The sequence below is a fragment of the Numida meleagris genome, chromosome 17, assembly GCF_002078875.1.
Source record: "Numida meleagris isolate 19003 breed g44 Domestic line chromosome 17, NumMel1.0, whole genome shotgun sequence".
In the NCBI taxonomy this organism is placed as follows: Eukaryota; Metazoa; Chordata; class Aves; order Galliformes; family Numididae; genus Numida; species Numida meleagris.
In genome coordinates, this window is record NC_034425.1 from 237966 (window position 1) to 255786 (window position 17821).

General features: G+C 48.2%; 1 protein-coding gene across 4 annotated transcripts in view; it reads left to right on the top strand.

Annotated features, from left to right (window-relative positions):
• MAP2K4 (mitogen-activated protein kinase kinase 4) overlaps positions 1–16535 on the top strand; it is a 91540-nt gene extending 75005 nt beyond the window's left edge. For all 4 annotated transcript variants that reach the window (XM_021414538.1, XM_021414539.1, XM_021414540.1 and 1 more), the window contains 4 exons: positions 9151–9228; positions 10161–10309; positions 12737–12782; positions 13822–16535. In XM_021414538.1, coding sequence (XP_021270213.1) covers positions 9151–9228; positions 10161–10309; positions 12737–12782; positions 13822–13935 — 387 coding nt within the window. In that variant the 3' untranslated portion in view covers positions 13936–16535. The remainder of the gene's footprint in view (positions 1–9150; positions 9229–10160; positions 10310–12736; positions 12783–13821) is intronic.

Genomic DNA, 17821 nt, shown 5'->3' on the forward strand with positions numbered 1-17821 from the left:
CCTGCACGGCTGTGAGAGCTGCTCAGCTGCACCAGTCAGCCCCAGCGATCACCCTGACACTGAGGTCCAGGTGCAGCTGAGTGTGGCCTGCACCTTCTCCAGCCCTTCTCTGCTGCGACAGGGCCCCGGGCAGCAGGACAGGCACATACGGGGACGATGTCGCTCCCGGCTGTTGCTGGAGCTGAGCAGGCAGCCTCCACCCTCTGGCTGCTGCGTCTGAGTGCTTCAAGCAGTACCGTCCCTTCAGGGACTGGCTGTTCTTAAAATCAGAGAATAACCAAGGTTGGAAAAGACCTCCAAGATCACCCAGTCCAACTGTCCACCTACCACCAATATTTCCTCACTAAACCGTGTCCCTCAGTACAACATTTAAATGTTTCCTGAACGCATCCAGGGGCAGTGACTCCACCACCTCCCTGGGCAGCCCATTCCAGCATCTAACCACTCTTTCAGAGAAGAATTTTTTCCTAACATCCAAGCTGAATCTCTGCTGGTGCAACTTGAGGCCATTCTCTCTTGTCCTATCGCTAGTTACAGGGGAGAAGCAGCTGACCCCCACCTCACCACAACCTCTCTTCAGGTAGCTGTAGAGAGTGATGAGGTCTCCCCTGAGCCTCCTCTTCTCCAGACTGAACCATCTCAATTCCCTCAGCCGCTCCTCAGACTGCTCCTGTTTTGCACTGGAACAGGTTGCCCAAGGAGGTTGTGGATGCCCCATCCCTGGAGGCATTCAAGGCCAGGCTGGACGTGGCTCTGGGCAGCCTGATCTAGTGGCTGGTGACCCTGCCCACAGCAAGGCGGTTGAAACTAGATGATCGTGAGGTTCTTTTCAACCCAGGCCATACTATGATTCTATGAAAACTTGTGCTCCAGACCCCTCACAGCCCCATTGCCCTTCCCTGGACACGCTCCAGGGCCTCTATGTCTTTCACGTAGGGAGGGGCCCAACACTGAACACAGCACTTGTGGTGCTGCCTCACCAGTGCTGAGTACAGAGGGTCAGTCACCTCCTGCTCTGCTGGCTGCACTGTTTCTGACACAAGCCGGGATGCTATTGTCCTTCTTGGCCACCTGGGCACACTGCTGGCTCATGTTCAGTTGAGCATCGACCAACACCCCCAGCTCCTTTTCGTCCATGTAGTTTTCCAGCTGCTCTGCCCCAAACCTGTAGTGATGCATGGGGTTGTTGTGGCCAAAGTGCAGGACCCGGCACTTGGTCTTGTTGAACCTGTGGACAACAAAACCCCCATTTTCTCCTTGTATGAGAAGGATCAGGGTTAGAGCGAGGGGACCGAGCTCCTCTCTGCAGGTGGAAATTTTCATGGGTGGTAAGGCAGAAGTTGAGCTAAGTGAGCACAGATGGAGAATCCTCCTGGTCCTGTGCCCAGACCAATGCTTTCTGGTTGAATGGAAGAGACCTCTGAGAAAGAGAAACCAGATCTTAAGGCTCAGATTGGTCGTGACTCCAGTCTGTCCTTGTCTGTGCTACCACATGATGACTTTGCTGATGACTGTCTGCATTTTCTTAAACTTGGTTTCTGGTTTGAATGTCTGTAACTTCATCTCCAAGGCACCACCTCTTGGTTCCGCTTTCTGCTGCATTAAACAGTTCGCCAGGATCAGAAACCTTCCCACTGCATTGCTTTTTGCTGGAGTCCTTTTTTTCCTGAGTATGTTTGAAAGCTTGTGCTCTGATTAGGCATTAATACTGTGGAAAAATAACTGGTTTCCCTGCATTTCAGTCATGAAAAATTACTTCAAGGACTTAAAGAGCATCCACACCAAAATTGCAGCCATCAGCGATGTTCTGAAATTACTTCTTAGCAATGCTGAAACAGCACCTTCCAGCCCTCCAAAACTGCTGCCTCTCCAGAGCTCAACCCTGCTAACCCAGTGAAGTTTCTTGGAAGCCATGGATGACTGTGGCCTCTTGTTTCTACTTTGCAGAATTGCGAAGTCCTTTCCTTGCCACAGCCTCTCCCCAGCAGGTACTTCCTGACTGATGAAGTCACCTCTTAAGCTGTTCTTTGAGGAGATTAAGGGACTGAGCAGGTTTTGTCCTTGAGACGGATTGGATTGTGTTTTATGGCTATGCTGTACACCCTCCTGGTTTTCGGCATCCTTTTACAAACATAGACACCAAAGTTGAAGCCTAGGAATGGAGTGTATAAGGAGAGCATTGCCCAGCTACATGCCTTTAATGATGATGCTTCTCTGGGATTTCACGCTCCCCTGTCCTTTTCTAGGATGCTGTCTGTCACCCCTGAGCACTGCTTTTTCTGTTTCTGTTTGAATGAGTCAGCATGCAGTCAGAACCCAGTTTACCAAGCAGCTCAAATCACACTTTTCTTCAGTAACACTTATATATCACACTGTTGATATTTTAATACTACACACAATTTAGCAACGTGAATTTTGTATTTTCTGGCAGATATTAGCTGTCTGCCAAGGCAAGGCACGTTTGAGGTCCCACTGTAAATGCTGTCTTTCACACAGAATAGGTCCTCTTAAGAACATAAGAAAGTTAAACTCTTGAACACTCTCAGTTAAGCCATTTACTAATGCAAATTATTGATGCTTCTTTAGTTGCAGTCCAGGTGACGCACTACACATTTACCATTTTTAACAAGATGATTAAGGTCACAAAGAATATACGGTGTCAAACCCAATAGGATCTCGCTGGCTTCGTAAACCTTCCTGCCAACCTTCCTGTGCCCAGGGAGCGTCCCCTGGCTACCTGTCCTTCTCTGTCCTGGGATCTGTCTGCTACTGAGATCGAAGAGCTCTGTTAGAAAAGCCAGTGGGAAGAGATGGTGATCCCATGCAAATGGAAACCAGCGTCTCCACCTGGAAAATGCTGCTGGAGAAGTTCTTAAATGAAACATTCTCTCAGAGTAAATACGTAAAGGAAATAGGAGGGGAGGAAAGGCCATTCTCTAGAAACATGATCTCTGCTGATAATCTCTTTGCAGCCAAAGGCTTCGTGGCTGACCCAGGAGAGGGGAGGAACAGGAAATCAAAGAACAGAGGGGATTTGGGAAGGAATGTCTGAATTACAAAGTTAAAGCGTGGATGAATATTTTGGCTGCAATCTTTCTTTACAGCGATAAAACTCTTATTGCCTTCTATATAGTGCTTTTCATCCATAGGTGTAGAAAAGGCTTATACAGAGCCCAGTACTACTACTTCTATCCTAGAGATAATAAATGGAGAAACAGGAAGAAGCTGCTTGTCCATGACCACCCAGGAACAAAGACAGAAGAATTTGTTCTCTGCTTCTGTCTCAGCTGTTCCACCCATCATGCCATTTTGCCTTTGCTCTGCTATGTCACACTCTGGCCAAGGAGCGCTGTCTCCTCCTGCAGCCAGAATAGGCTGCTGCGTGGGATGCTGCATGTCCTGCAGGGCGGTGAGGCGCTGGCACAGGCTGCCCAGAGAAGTGTGGGTGCCCCATCCCTGGAGGCACTCAAAGCCAGGTAGGATGGGATCCTGGGCAGCCTGAGCTGGTGGCTGGCAACCCTGCCCATGGCTGGGGGTTGGAAGTAGGTGGTCTTTATGGTCTCCTCCAAACTAAACCATTCTGTGATTCTGTGATCCCTGTAGTGATTGGCTCTGTGATACAGACCGGAGAAAACAAAGGGTAATCACTTTTTCATCGGTCACCTGGTACTGGGTGAGAGGGGTATAACCTGAGGAAAATTTGGTTGTGTTGTCTCACTGCTTGTGTAGATAACTCACATCTGTGTTCTTAGAGCAAGGCTTGTGCAGCTCTGAGGTGACCTTCTGTGAGCCCTTACGTGCCTGTGAGGAGATCCAGGAAGCTTATTGGGCTTCACTGCGCATAAAAATCGAGATCCAAATGAAATCAGACACATCAGCTCTTTAGCAGCCAGTAGCAGAATTTGATGTCACCTGAGGGAGCCCCAAATCATCCCGCAGAGCAGCGCCAGCGCTGGCAGGAGCAGCTGGGTGCTGCTTTGTGTCTTTGTGTTGGGGTTTCGGCTTGGCACCTGGCTCTGCTCAGGAAGCAGCAGCGTGGGCCCCGAGCGCAGGCACCTCACGCAGCAGGGCTTCCCCTTCTCTGGGAGATGGTGAGCATCCCCCTGGGCGGTGGGAGATGAGGCTCCTCCTATGCCACAGGGTGAGCAGCCAGCCCAGCCCAGGGAGAGGTCGGGGAAGGAGCTCCCTTCATGGGCAGGAATAAAACATTTGGAGGTCTCGGCAAGGAGGTGCGACTTGCATTCTACTATTCTGGAGTAGGAGTTGACTGGAGGAGCAGGTCTGAGAGCCCAGCAGGACAGTGCTGCCTTGCTGCCCTGCTCAGATCGCATCACTTCCCCACCTGCCCAGGCTCTCACTAAATTTGGCTGTCCCGCTGACTGCAGTTGTGTGAGGCCCGTGCAGGGAGAGCCCAGAAGGAGGAAGAAATTGCTCTTTGCCACAGGAATATTCTTGAGAAATACAGCAACATGAAAAGGGAGTGACAGCATTTTCCTTTACTGAGCAGCAGAAGAATTTCCCAAACTGTTTATTTATGGCCCTAAAGATGGTTTCCATTGCTGTTGCACAACCCCGTGGGCAGCGGTTCGGAGCCACTGCCCCGCTGCTGCTGTGGCTCTGCATGGAGCTGGTGACACACACTTACTGCTCTGTGAGCTCGGAGCCATCACAGGGTACAGCCGTGCTGATGAGAAAGCCACGGTAATGGGGTCATCACCATTGGGGAAACGGCACTTTAGTCTGGAGTGCTGCCTAAATACATACATATTTAATAGGTTGGTTAACAAAGCAGCAGAAGAGTGTGCTAGGGAGCTCTGTCTCTTGCGTGCAAGACTCCAGTCGCTGTCAGAGATGTGCAGGTCTCTTAGCTTTGGCTGTAGCTCACTGTATGATCTGCAGCTGAGTTTGGCACAGCTCTGAAGCTGCAGCCATCACAGCCCAGCTTCCAGATGCGCAGGGCTTTACCTGCTCCCATCATCCACCAAAGGCAGGGCAGTCCCTGGGCTTCACCTCAAATGTTTCTCATCGCGTGCTGCCGTGTGTGAGGGGAGGTGGGCTGCGGCGGAGGCTGGCAGCTTCCAGCTCACATCTGCCTGTTGCTGTTGTGGAAGGGGAGGGAACGCTTATATCCTGTCAGTTTGGGGCTGTGCTTTGGATTGCATGGTTTTAGCTTTCTGGTGGTTCTTTGCTCCTTGCAACCTTTTTGTTGTCTTTTACTTTGAGGACGCGTTGGTTTAAGTAGCAAGTAAGAATGTGTTAGATACAATTTCATGCCATGGAGGCAGTTTTGAATTTGCAGTGCATGTAGGATAAAAATTCCCTGATTGTACAACTAGTGAAAATCAAAACTGAGCGTCAAGAATCATATTTTCATAGAAAGCATGTTTCCATGCTTTCTTCTTCAGCAACATGAAACAGCTGAGAACTGCAGCAAGTTGTATGTGCATCTGTTCTTGTGTCCCACCCCAAATTGCACGTTTGCTTGTCTGGGGGCCTGGAAGAGAGGTGAGGATCAGCGTTTCCCATTTCTGCTCTTTTGTCAGTGCAGATGCTGGTGCTCAGGTGGACACTGAAGTGGAGGGAAGCCCTGCATCAGTCTGTCCCTGTGGCTGGTGCATTTGTGCTCTGCCTCTTCACGTGAGCAGCAGCGCACCCAGGGGTTGATCTCTGTCTCAGCCATTTCCTTTCCTCACTTGCACTTGGCATCCAGCAAGAGCTGGATTTTGTCTTTAGTTCTCATTCCAGGTACCCGAGTGTGACACCCTGACTCTCCCATCCTTGATGCTGATTGCTCCCATGTCATCTACATGGAAAATTTCCGGGATTTTTTTGCTCTGTATTTAGAGGGGATTTATTTTGGTCCATTGTGCTTTGCCTTTAACTGTGCCATGGCTGTCTAGGGCCAAGTTCCTGCTGCTCCATTCACACTCAGTTTGGTCATGGTAGCAGGCTGCCCCTGTGTGGGTGCTTCAGACTTGCAGAGTCATAGAACAGAGTCATAGAATGGCTCGGGCTGGAAGGGACCTCAGAGATCATCTTCACAGCCTGTCTTCCTACTTGCTGCTGGAACCCAGAAGTCAGGAGGATGCCCCCAGGGTCTGGTAGGAGGGATGGAGGTAAGGAGAGCTTTGCACAGAGGGAAAGCAGTAGTGTCATGGGGCCACAGTCACAACAGTGCTGTACCTGGCGTGCCACTGGGCTGGGACTTAGTTGCTCATAGTTGATGGAGTCAGGCTGTTATTGTGTGTCTGCTGAGGCCAGGCATGCTGGAGAGGGCTGTGTGGGAGCTGTGACCAGACAAGGCTGTGGGAGGTGCTGCAGCTACGGCATGGCCTTGAGAGTGGACAGGATAGATACAGCATCGTCCATGAGAGATTCATGGGAGAGTCACCAGAAACTCCTTCCATGGCAGAAGGTTCCACATCTAATACTTGCTTGTTGTTGGTGCTACATTCTGCTGTCCTCTGTCCTGCTGGCATTTTCCATTTCCATTTTGATAGAAATACACTGAGAGCACTTTGGATTGGTTGGACCTATTACTTCTGAGCAGAGTAGAAGTACGAATTCCTCTTGTTCTTCTTCAACCTGAGCGTGAGCCAGTGTTCTGTACACCCACTGGCTCCTTCCTCCTTGACATGTTTTACTTCTGGCTGAAATATCCAGTAGCTTCCAGAAATACCCAAGAACATCCAAATCCTGAATGTTCACTGGTTATCAGTCCTTCCTCCTGTCAAATCAATATGTAGCAGGATCTCAGAGCACATTTTCTGTCTAGATCCTCACCCCTTCTACTGTTTTTTGATGTTTTCCTTGCTGTCTCAGGTTCAAAATGTTGGGGAAATTGTCTTTACATTTGTGTTTTCTATCTGTAAAAGAAAGGGCTTTTGTTAGCTATTAATTCATTATCAGCTGATTCAGTAGTCTGTTGATATGGGGAAACCAATATGAAAAGACTGCACTTATCCAGGCAGGGCAGGATTCTGGATTGTGAGCAGTCAGAAGCACAGGTTTACATACAATGTAAACATGACTGATTTTGACTGAGCTTCCAGGTGAGTACATGAAGAACTGATAATAGATCTAAGAGAGTTTAATTATACCAGTTTTATTATTTTATGCTCACTTCCACCAGGATTACTGAAAAATCCATCCAACAGTACCCCATCAGTGGGAAAATCTAATGCATGAGGTTAAAACAAATGAAAATCATAACTAAAGGATAAGAAAACACAGCGACATACAGACCTGAGAGGGCAGGAAAGAATAATAGAATTACAGAATCATGAAAGTTGGAGGAGACCTCTGAGATCATCTAGTCCAGCTGTCCACCTACGACTAATATTGCCCACTGAACCTTTTCTTTTTTATTATTTGATCCATCCAAGCAGACCATTCCAGCATCTTGAAACCACCAGAGAATATTAGATTGCATTTTCCCTTCCCACTGCTGCTACCTATTACCCCACAAAGCTTCACATTCTCTTCAGGCAGCCCATGATTGGTCCAGTGGGCATGGTGGGGGTGGGTTGGTGGTTGGACTAGATGACCTTAGTGGTCTTTCCTAGCCTTAATGATTCTGTGATTCTGTGTCCATAAAAGACAGCATTCAGGGCATTTGAACCCAGCCTTTTTCAAAGTAGGTATTGTAACTGAAAGTGAGGAAGAGAAAACACACCGGTGGCACTGGGAAGGCGATACACCATCTAACAAGTAGTAGTGGAAACAGGAAGGTCATAGGAACAAACACATGTAGAGCCAGTCGAGCTTGCTGAATATGACTTCTCTCCTTTCTCTGTGTGGGTATGTTTGGTTGTTTGATGGGTGACCTCAGTGTGTTTCCTTGTTAGAGATGATCCTGCTGAGTGAGGGAGAGAGGTTTGGAAGCAGTCACAGTGCTTTGTGCAAGCAGAGAGTGGCAAAGAGGAGAGCTGGCAGCAGGACAGAGCAGCCAGAAATGCCTTGGGGCTTGGGGCTAGGGAGGTGTTGTGGGGAGCTGGTCGTTTTCTCACACATGTGGTGGTCCGCTGGAAGCTTGAGGTTGCACTAAGGGATTTTGTTGGTTGTGTGTCACTCTTCAGTATGAATCTGCCGTGAAATTTTTTTGAAATGTAGCTCACACTGCAATCAGGGCTTTCCTAGTATTTCATGTAGCTGATAATTTAGTATTGCATTTGAATTCAGGTCTCTGTTATTGTTTGCAGTAAAACTGAACGTGACCCTGTTTCTTTTAGCATTTTAATTATTACATATTTAATAAAAGAGGCATTTGCATTCTCATAAAAATGACATGTGCAAAGCATGGAGATGGTCCTGCTCCATAGATAAATCACTCGGGGGTGCAGATCACCTGTGTCCACCTTGTTGTCATTTTCTGTGGGAAGATGTTTTGAATATCTGAAGGTCTGACAACATAAAGGCATCACAGTCATAAAGTCATTACAGTTGGAGAAGACCTCTGAGCTGTCCAACCCCAATCCCGTCACTGCAGTGCCAAGCAAACCACGTCCCTCAGTGCCGCATCTCCACAGTTCTGAACGCCTCCAAGGACAGTGACTCCTCCGCCTCGCTGGGCAACCTGTGCCAATGCATCTCCACTCTTTCTGAGAATAAATTGTTCCTAATATCCGCATCATAATTGCCTTCAAGGGATACAAAAAAAATTGTAAAGAAAAGCTGTTCTTAAAATGCATTGTTTTTAACCTCCTGAGGTTTAGCAAGCATCAGATGGTTGGGAGGAAGAGTTGTGATAGATGCTGCTGAGCTTCACTTCCCCAGGCTGGTGGGTGAGATGTTCATTCCAATTCTCACAGCTCTCTTGGGACATCTCTGCTTTAAAAAACTGAGAAAGCAAAACTTTACATTTAAAGGGATCCTGAGATTAAACACCACTAAACAAATTGACAGTAACAATTATTCAAGCCATTTGCAGAAAAGGAAGAAAAAAAAAAGGATTGGGCTGTGCTGAATTACAGTTACAGATCACCATTTACACTGTACCTCCATCAAAACAGCGTTTGATTCCATAAGATGTTTCTCTGCTGGGGTTGAATGTTGTCCTGATGGGATGAACTTACTTTTTCCAAGTTTGCAGATGTGTCTCATTCTGTCCTGCATGGCACAGTGTTTGAATGGCACTTCTTTTTGTTTCAGCCGGAAAGGATAGATCCCAGCGCGTCCAGGCAAGGCTACGATGTCCGCTCAGATGTCTGGAGCTTGGGGATTACATTGGTAAGTGAGGAGGGCCTAGGCCCTCTGCTGCATGGCAGTTCCCTGCTGGGTAGCTGTAGTGCACTTTGCGGTGTGACAGAGCTGGTTGGTGTGAAACGTGCTTGAAGCAAAGCCCGGCTCTGCTGCAGTGAAGCATTTGTATTTTGTGATCGAAGTGGGCACCTCCTGGCTCAGAAGGAATATAAATCTTCAAGGCAGATGGCTTGCCTGAACCCCTGAGGAAACATTTAGCTGCAGCTATAGTCAGAGGCAGAGATGTGAGCAGGGAAGAGGAGTTGGATTGTAAATGAATGCTGTCTTCGAAATCTGATACGAGAAGGATGGTGAGTGTGGCAGCGCAGAAAGAGTATCCAGCCTTTGTAAATAAGCCTCTCACAGCCCTGGTGTCTGGGTACTTTGGCTGTTAATCCTGAATCCCAGTTGCTGATTTCTCTCTGACTAACCACAACAACTGGATGGTTCTCCCATTCTCAGGGTGGTGAAGTAGAAGAGAAATCAGAAGCAATGAGTCAGTAGCTTCTATCAGTGGGCTGCCCTCCATGTAGAGATTTTAAAATGCTTGTTTTCTCAGGATGTCTTCTCTGTAGTGGTTATTAAGGTGTCTGCGAAGGGACTGGAGGATTTTTTTTTCCTACTTCTGAAGCATCTTAATAAGACCATTGGCTCATTTTATAGTCAGTTGAGGAAAGACATTCACCACATGAAAGTTTGATGTAGCTGTGTTAAATCTTAGCTGGGTAAGTTAGGACCCACTCTTGATGTAGGTAGCAAAACTCCTTGTCCTTCTCTCAGCTGAACTGCCTGTAGGGGATGGGATGAAGAATCTCATCGTAGTTTTCCCTGGGGCCTTCAGGCTCCTTGTGGAGGTTTTGTTACCCTGATTGAACTTGCCATTGTGTAACCTATCTCCTGCTGTTACTGTCTTCTTGCAGTATGAGCTGGCCACAGGGCGATTCCCCTACCCCAAGTGGAACAGTGTGTTTGACCAGTTGACGCAAGTAGTAAAAGGAGACCCACCACAGCTGAGTAACTCAGAGGAAAGGGAATTCTCCCCAAGTTTCATCAACTTCGTCAACTTGTGGTAAGTGCTACCTACTCAAAGCACTTGGAGTTAGCTTGTTTTGTTGTTGCAAAGTATTTTGCAAGTCATGTGCCAACACTTAGTTTCATGTTCCCGCACCAACAGGAGGTTGAGGACTTTTCACATTTCTCTTTGGAAGGTGGTGAGAGGTTTTTGAGACTCTTGTTTGAGCGGGGTCTGAAGGGCAGTCTTTTGGAAGCTGCTCTTTGGGGAAGAAATAAGGAGAAAATCTCTGAGTGTCACAAGAATCATGGTGGGAGATTTGCTTGGCTTGTGCAGCCTGTTCATTAGTTATTACACAGCCTTGGAACAGATCTGCTATTGCCTTACCTTCTTCAGGAAGAAGCCTGAAACAGCTGGTAGTGTTGTCTTGTGCTTGAGCTGAGGATCTCTTCTAGTCCTTCCTTTTGCACAGCCAAGTCAGGAACCTTCCGGTCTGGTAGGACAAGGTTCTGCTCAGCTGGCTGTCAGGACCTGTAGAAGGTGGCTTGCTTGGTTGTTGATTTCCTGTCTGATGTGACAACATGAAGACTCAAAATACTTTTATGAGATGGAAGGGCCTGTGCAGTTTGGTCAGCCTTGGATGGGGTGTTTGCAGAGCTTGTGCAGAAGTCTCCAGCAGTCTGTCTACCTGCCACGTGTGCATGGTCCTGCTTAGGCTAGGGGCTGATGGTGAATTTTCTAAGTACTTTTCCATCAAAATGTGAAAGGTCATCGAAGTAATCTTGTTAACCTAGTAATGAAGTGCGTAGATCAGTATGACCTGAGTGCCCCTTCAGGGCCTTTCTGTTCTGGGTCTATCCAGATGATGGACATCCTGAGCCAGGGATGTCCATCTCAAAGCTCTGTGACACAGGAAGATTCAACAAGAGATAGTTCTTTACTTTTTAAGAGATTTTGTTTCAGTATTTTCAGTACACTAGAGAAGTGAAAGGTTCAGGTTCGAAGTGGAAAAGAGTTTGGGGTTTGGGTTGTATTGTCTTTCAGAATTAGTAATGTTCAGAATCTAGATTCCATTTTCCAAATGTCTGTAGTAAGACCTTGTTACTGCAGAAAACGAAGCATTGAAATGGATTTCATTTTTCAGACAAAAGCTGTGTGCTATTTGATCAGAAAGTCAGCGTTGCTTTCCCCCTGCCACGTACAATACAAGCAATAGATGGTTTCTCACATGCTTCCCTGTAGAGATGCAGTATCATAACAGAGTGCTAAAAACCAAGAGCTTGCTCTCCTGCCTGTTAATGCTGTTGGATTTGGCTCCAGATCACCCAACAGAGGCACCTGCATGGCATCTGTGGTAAACAGCAGTGTTTGGCCAATGTGTCTCCTCAGTCTGTTTGTATTTGCCACCCATTCACCCCTCCCAGGGCCTTCTGCTCTGGGACAATTGCAGTGCATGGCGCATGGGGCAGTTTTCAGTCTAATTCTGTTTTTCATTTAATCTAATTTTGTAAATAGGCAGACTTCTGTCTGGAATATTTATGATGTCATCATAGCAACGCTGTAATAAACATAATAAAAATAAAAGTTACATTTGGTAACTTTGAGTTAAGCACAGACTGGTGTTATTACGCAGGCAGGTAAATCTCCTAAGGGCTGTGCTGGTGGCTGAGTGGTGGCACTGATCCCCAGGGCATTACCCCACAAATGTGGATTTAATAATCTTCTGTTTTTGTGTAGTGAAGAGTCAGGAAAAATGATGGGAGAGTCATGCGGTGTTGCTGTCTGCTGTTTGTGACAGATCCACAAGAAAAGGTTATTTCTGCTCATGTTAGAAAGTCGAGGGAGTGACAGGAGCACGGGTCGGGCCGTGGCCGTGTCCCCAGTGCTGTGGGGCCTTTGGTGGCCTTTGCTGCCTCCTACTGTCCCAGCACAGCCCAGCTGTGCCCTGTGCTGCACTGGGGCCAGGACCCAGTGAGCTGTCCTGGTGCTGGGGAGATGGTGGCCACATGGCAAGGCTACAGCATGGAGTCATGGAATCCCTGAATGTCCCGGGTTGGAAGGACCCATTAGGATCATCGAGTCCAGCTCCTTGCTCCGCACAGGACCACCCAAAATCAGACCCCACGACTGAGAGTGTTGTCCAGAAGCTTCTTGAATTCTGGCTGCCCGCTGCCCTGGGGGGATTACATGGTTTAGCTTGCAGCTCTCTTAGGCCCGTCCTTGGTGGGTTTTGTTGATGATTATGGGGTCTGCGCTCTCGCTAGCACCTGCACTCATGTGGGGAGGGAATCTGGTGATGACTTGCAGCTTGGAAAGGGCGGCTTTCACAGGAAACCACGTTCCTGGACTTGAAGGGTTTGGCACGCTGTGAGTTCTCCACAGCAGCGGTAAATTTGGTATCTTATGCTGTAAAAATTTACATTTAATGTCTGTAACCATTTCCTCAGTCCTACCTTTTCCTAATTCTCTTTCTGCTTTCTTTAGCCTTACAAAGGACGAGTCCAAAAGGCCAAAGTACAAAGAGCTTCTGGTGAGTGCGGAGCATGCCTGCTGAGGCCAACTGTCATGGCAGTGCACAGCACAGAGCAGGGCCGGGTCACACATCTGTGTCTTCTTGGGGGATGGAAGCAGAGCACTCAGCTCTGCAGCCTGAAAGAAAGCACCACCTACCTGCCACTCTATCAGGCTTGTGTGGATCATACGATGACCAAGACTATTGGTGTCTGTCCATAAATACAGAGTTCTAGGAGCTTGACGTAGGTGGTGATGCCGTATTGAAGCAGATCATCTAACCAGACATAGCTAACCCATGTGATATTTGAAGTGTGCAGGCTTGGGTAAGGCATGTAAGGTGTGCCCTGTAACTTCTGCCTTGCCTTGAGATCCTGGCACGGGCACTCAGAAGCCCTGTCAGATTGCTGGCAGACACTGTCACATGTAAATGCCTCCAGTGTATGAGCCACACCATGGAGCAAGGGGGTTGGCTGGGCTTTGGGGTTGGATGAGTCACACTTGACAGCCACATACCTTCAGGGAGCTCTGTGCATTGGGAAGCCACCCCTTCAGAGTATGGGGGGAAACTGTGTCCTGGGTGCCTGACGGTGTTGACATCATATGAAGAGAGTCTGCTTGGTGTCCTGGCCCAAAGAGTCACCATGTCATTATTTCCCAGCTGCCATCAGCTAGAGCCAGTCAAGTACAGCCTGCTGGGCAAACCTGAGCATCAGAGTTCAGAGCTGGTTTGGGGTCCTGATCTCCTGTTTGACCTCCCAGGTCATGTCTCCCTGTCATTTCTGTGTCCTCATTGCTGAAAAGGCTGATGATGAAGTCTTTAATGAAAGTATTTCAGTGTGTCCCCATCGAGTCCCACCCCACCTCTTTACTGCACGTTTAAGATAAGGATTTCTCATATGCAAAAAGCCACGGACCAGGCCATGTCCTGGTGTCCTGCACTCACCGCCAAGCACTGTGGCCTTGCATCAGGCAAATCTATATGCTGTGCTTGTATCTGGGGTATCCAGCCTGAAAGGCGAGTGTAGTAACCTTCTTGTTTCTCTATCTGATTCCAGAAACATCCCTTCATTCTGATGTATGAGGAACGCACAGTGGATGTTGCATGCTATGTTTGTAAAATCCTGGATCAAATGCCAGCAACTCCTAGCTCTCCAATGTATGTCGATTGATATTGCTGCTACGTCAAACTCTAGAAAAAGGGCTGAGAGAAAACAAGCTGTAAAGAATTTTCATCACATATTGCAGTGTTTTTAATGCTCGCCCAGACACCATGTGCAATAATATTGGTGTTATTTCCATCCTGTCTGTATACTGTTGTCACATATAAAGTGCATCCCTGTAATACCTGATCACACAGTGTTAGTGTTGGTCAAAGAGAGACCTCATCTGCTCTTTTGTGGACATATTCATGAAATGTGGAAATAAGTACATTTATTTGTTGACCGTGATTGGATAGCACCTAAAATTCATTTCTAGACTCAAAACTTGGAGACTCCTCAGCAGCTACTGGAAAGATTTTTCTCTCAAACTCTTCCAATTGTTGTTTCAAGTAATAATAAAAAGCAAGCAAACAAAAGTTAGGCGTTGTCTGTCTGAACATTAAGAGACTTTGCCTGGAGGGAGAAGAACTTGCTTAACCAACGAGATACTTTGCCTTCTGGAGCTAGGGAGGCAAAGGAGAATTTTATTCTTCACAAAGTGCAATAGATTTACTGCTATGAAATTCTGTTGCTTTACAGTCGCAGCGTACTTTCTGGGGACAGTGTGCTCAGCTGAACTTCCTGTTAAAAGAGAGCTCATGTTAAATATAGTGAATATGTCTTTACCAAAAATATGTCGCATTGAAAGAGGCTAACATTAAACTATTCAGAGATGGGACATAATGTATTCTTTCTCCTTTTACCAAGCCAGCCACCCTTCACTCTTAACTAGGCGTCCTGTAAATTGTTACCTGGTAAGATAAGACCTTTGATCTGAAGAATTATTAAACTACTCAATTGAATTTAACCCGCTTGTGACCTGATTTATAGCTGCACAGCGCTCACCACCGGCTGGCTTTGCTTTGACTTCGACAAGTGCCGTTCACAAAGTCTGCAGCTGTTTTAATGAGCCAGAAATGAATGTCTGTGATTCCTAGTCCATGTTTCTCATGCTCTTCACTGTCCCCAGCTCTGCTGCTAGCACCGTTTCCCTGCCCCCAGCCCAGCAGCGCTGCCACTTCCCAGCCCGCTGTGTCCCTAACGCCACCAGACCTCAGCCGTTCCTCCTCAGCGCTGCGGCAGGATGGTTCTGCCACGCCGAGTCTGTGCCCATTGCGCTGCTACAAATGCGATGCTCTGCTTGGTTGGTTGGAAGCCTTTTTCGCCTTTTGGGTGTATGTAACCTCTTGTTACCCTGGGAAGCTCATGTTACTGTACTTTGCAGTGAACCTTGCTGAGAACCTTGCAAGGCAGTGGAGATGAGGGAACGTCAAACACCTTCTGGGTTTTCAGCAGATCCAGCAAGACCAGGCAAGGTGTAGGACTGGCACTGCTGCCCTGAGCTGTGGGTGCCCCATCCCTGGAGGTGCCCAAGGCCATGGATGGGCCCCGTGCAGCCCGAGCTGGGGGCAGCCAGCCCACGGCAGGGGGTTGGAACTGGATGACCTTGAAGGTCCCCTGAAACCTAAGCCATCCTGTGATTCTGTGAAGGCATGGCCTTGTGACTAACTGCTGACCACAAAGTAAATCAGTTGTCTTTTTTTAATTATTATTTTTTAAATTTGGCATCTTTTTGAAAGAGGATTTTTTTCTGAATACTCTTTCCCTCCAAAATACTGCGGTTCTCAGACATTGAGTAGCATGCTGGAGATCAAATGGAGGCCGCGTGATTTCCATTTTGAATTGTCCAGTTTTGGGCACTTGATACGATTTTGCCGAAGTGCAAGCAACCCACTCGAAGCTTTGGCAGCACCAGGCCGGGGCGCAGAGGGCTGGGTGCACGGAGCAGTGCGCACGCCGCAGTGGTGGGATTTCCCTGGATGGGGCTTCCCATTGCAATGCCACCGGGCTGCAGTGGGAGCACAGCTCATCCCTGCCCCTGCTGCTCAGGTGGGGAAGGAGAGAGCCCAGGCCACGCTTGCAGGCGCCCGGCAGAGGGCATGCAGCGCTGCATCTCCCGCTGAGCGCCCGCAGCCCCCAGGGCAGCAGCCCTGCAGCGCAGCGTGCGGGTGGGGCAGTGCTGAGCTCTGCAGGGAGCTGAAAAAGCAGAATTTCCTGAAGTGACCGCCCATCCCCAGCTCTGATAAACCCAGAACACGGTCCGTAGCGTGGCTAAAGCAGTAATGAGAGTCGGAGTCAGGCGTGGGCTGTGCGCTGTCACTGCTGCCTGTGCAGAACACCTTTGACATTGATCGATTTCAACTATTAAGGGTGCACCATTTATTACAATGTATCTTTATTAAAAAAAAAAAGAGGTGTATAGTGTTCAGAAGCTGTGAAAATAGTGTAAGAACTGTACATTGTGTACTCTGCTTATTTTTTTTTCTTGTACCATAGAAAAAAAATGTATAAAAATGATCGCAAAGCCGATGTGCAGGGATGTTGCCTTATTGTCTGTAAAATGGAGCTCAGGAACATAACTGCTTCAAAGAGCTTCAGAGTATTTTATCCGGTATCCTGGTTGGACTTCCTTCTCTATTTAAGATATTATACATGGATCAGAGTGTTTATGTAATAGTTCTATCCTTTTGCCTGCAGGTCAGTTGTAATAAAACTGGGATGCGACCGTGCCCTCGTTACTTTCATTGTGTCAGGTCAGACATAAATGGGGAGATGTGTTACAAGCCGGAGAAATCCCTGACTTCCAGCCCTTCCTCGAGGGGAGGTGGCAGGGCAGAGGTGGCTCAGGACATGTTGTCCCTGCAAGGAGGGTTGGTGTCTGAGCCCACAGCCTGGGGAGCGGGCACTGATGCTCACAGCCTTGCAGGCTTCTTGTATTTTTGGGAGAGCACTCACTGTCTGCCGTGTCCAGATTTAAGAGTACCGAGTCCTGAGTAATTTCTACTGCCAAGCCTCTGGGTGCTGGGATAAGTATCTGTGCCTGGAGGCCACGGAGGACTTGGAAACCTTCCAGGTGGGTGAACAGAACTGGACCCTATCTACCCTACCAGGGATGAACACAATGCTGGGGAGAGGGGCCGTCCACAAGTGCCTATAATGCTCAAACTGACTTGATGGGACCAAGGTTTTGGTGAGAGGGAGAATAAGAACAAGAACATGCTGTCAGGGATTGTTGGTTGTACCACAGCTCAGTTCTTAGGGACTGGTGGAGTAACCTGGCATTGGCTCTCACCCTTCACTTGGAGGGTGACCATCTTGTCAAGAGAAGGGAAGGCAGGTGATGGAGCCAGAGAAGGACTTGCATTAGAGATACACAGTGAGAAAGGTTTGAGGTGACTGACGTCTGTCAGCTTAAATGAATTCTGTGGTTCTGACACATCAAAGTTGTTTTGGAAGGTTCCTGTTCCTAGCACAATACTTGGGACATTTTTGGACCGCTTGCTGTCCCCAGTCTTCAGCCATAACCCAAGATTCCAGATTCAGTGATCTACAGGCCAAAGCCAAAACCCACCAAGCACTGGGGAGCAAGGTCAGATGCTGCAGGGCCTGCTCCTCCCAGCTCCACAAATGGCAATTCTGTTCCTTTTGCACCACCAGCTGCCTCTGTGTGCTGAAGTTTGTTCTGGGGGAAGCTGTCATAATGGACAAGAAACGGAAAGAAACTGGTGGCAGAATGTGAGTCCACCTGCAGCACCGGGCTGGGCATCCCATGCTTCTCAGGATGCAGAGGACCCCGCTGGTCTCTCCCCCTGGCTGTGTGGCATGTAAGGACTGTGTCTGTTGTCACCTCAGGTTCTCCCAGTTGCCCCATAGAATCCATGCTCAGTTTTTTTTCTTTTTCCTGTCGACTTACTTGGATTTCCTCTCTCACTTGGACTTCTCTGCCTTCACCAAGGGCTGCTGTTGTTGCATCATTGTTCGCATGGGTGGTGCGGGAAACCTCTGACCCACATCC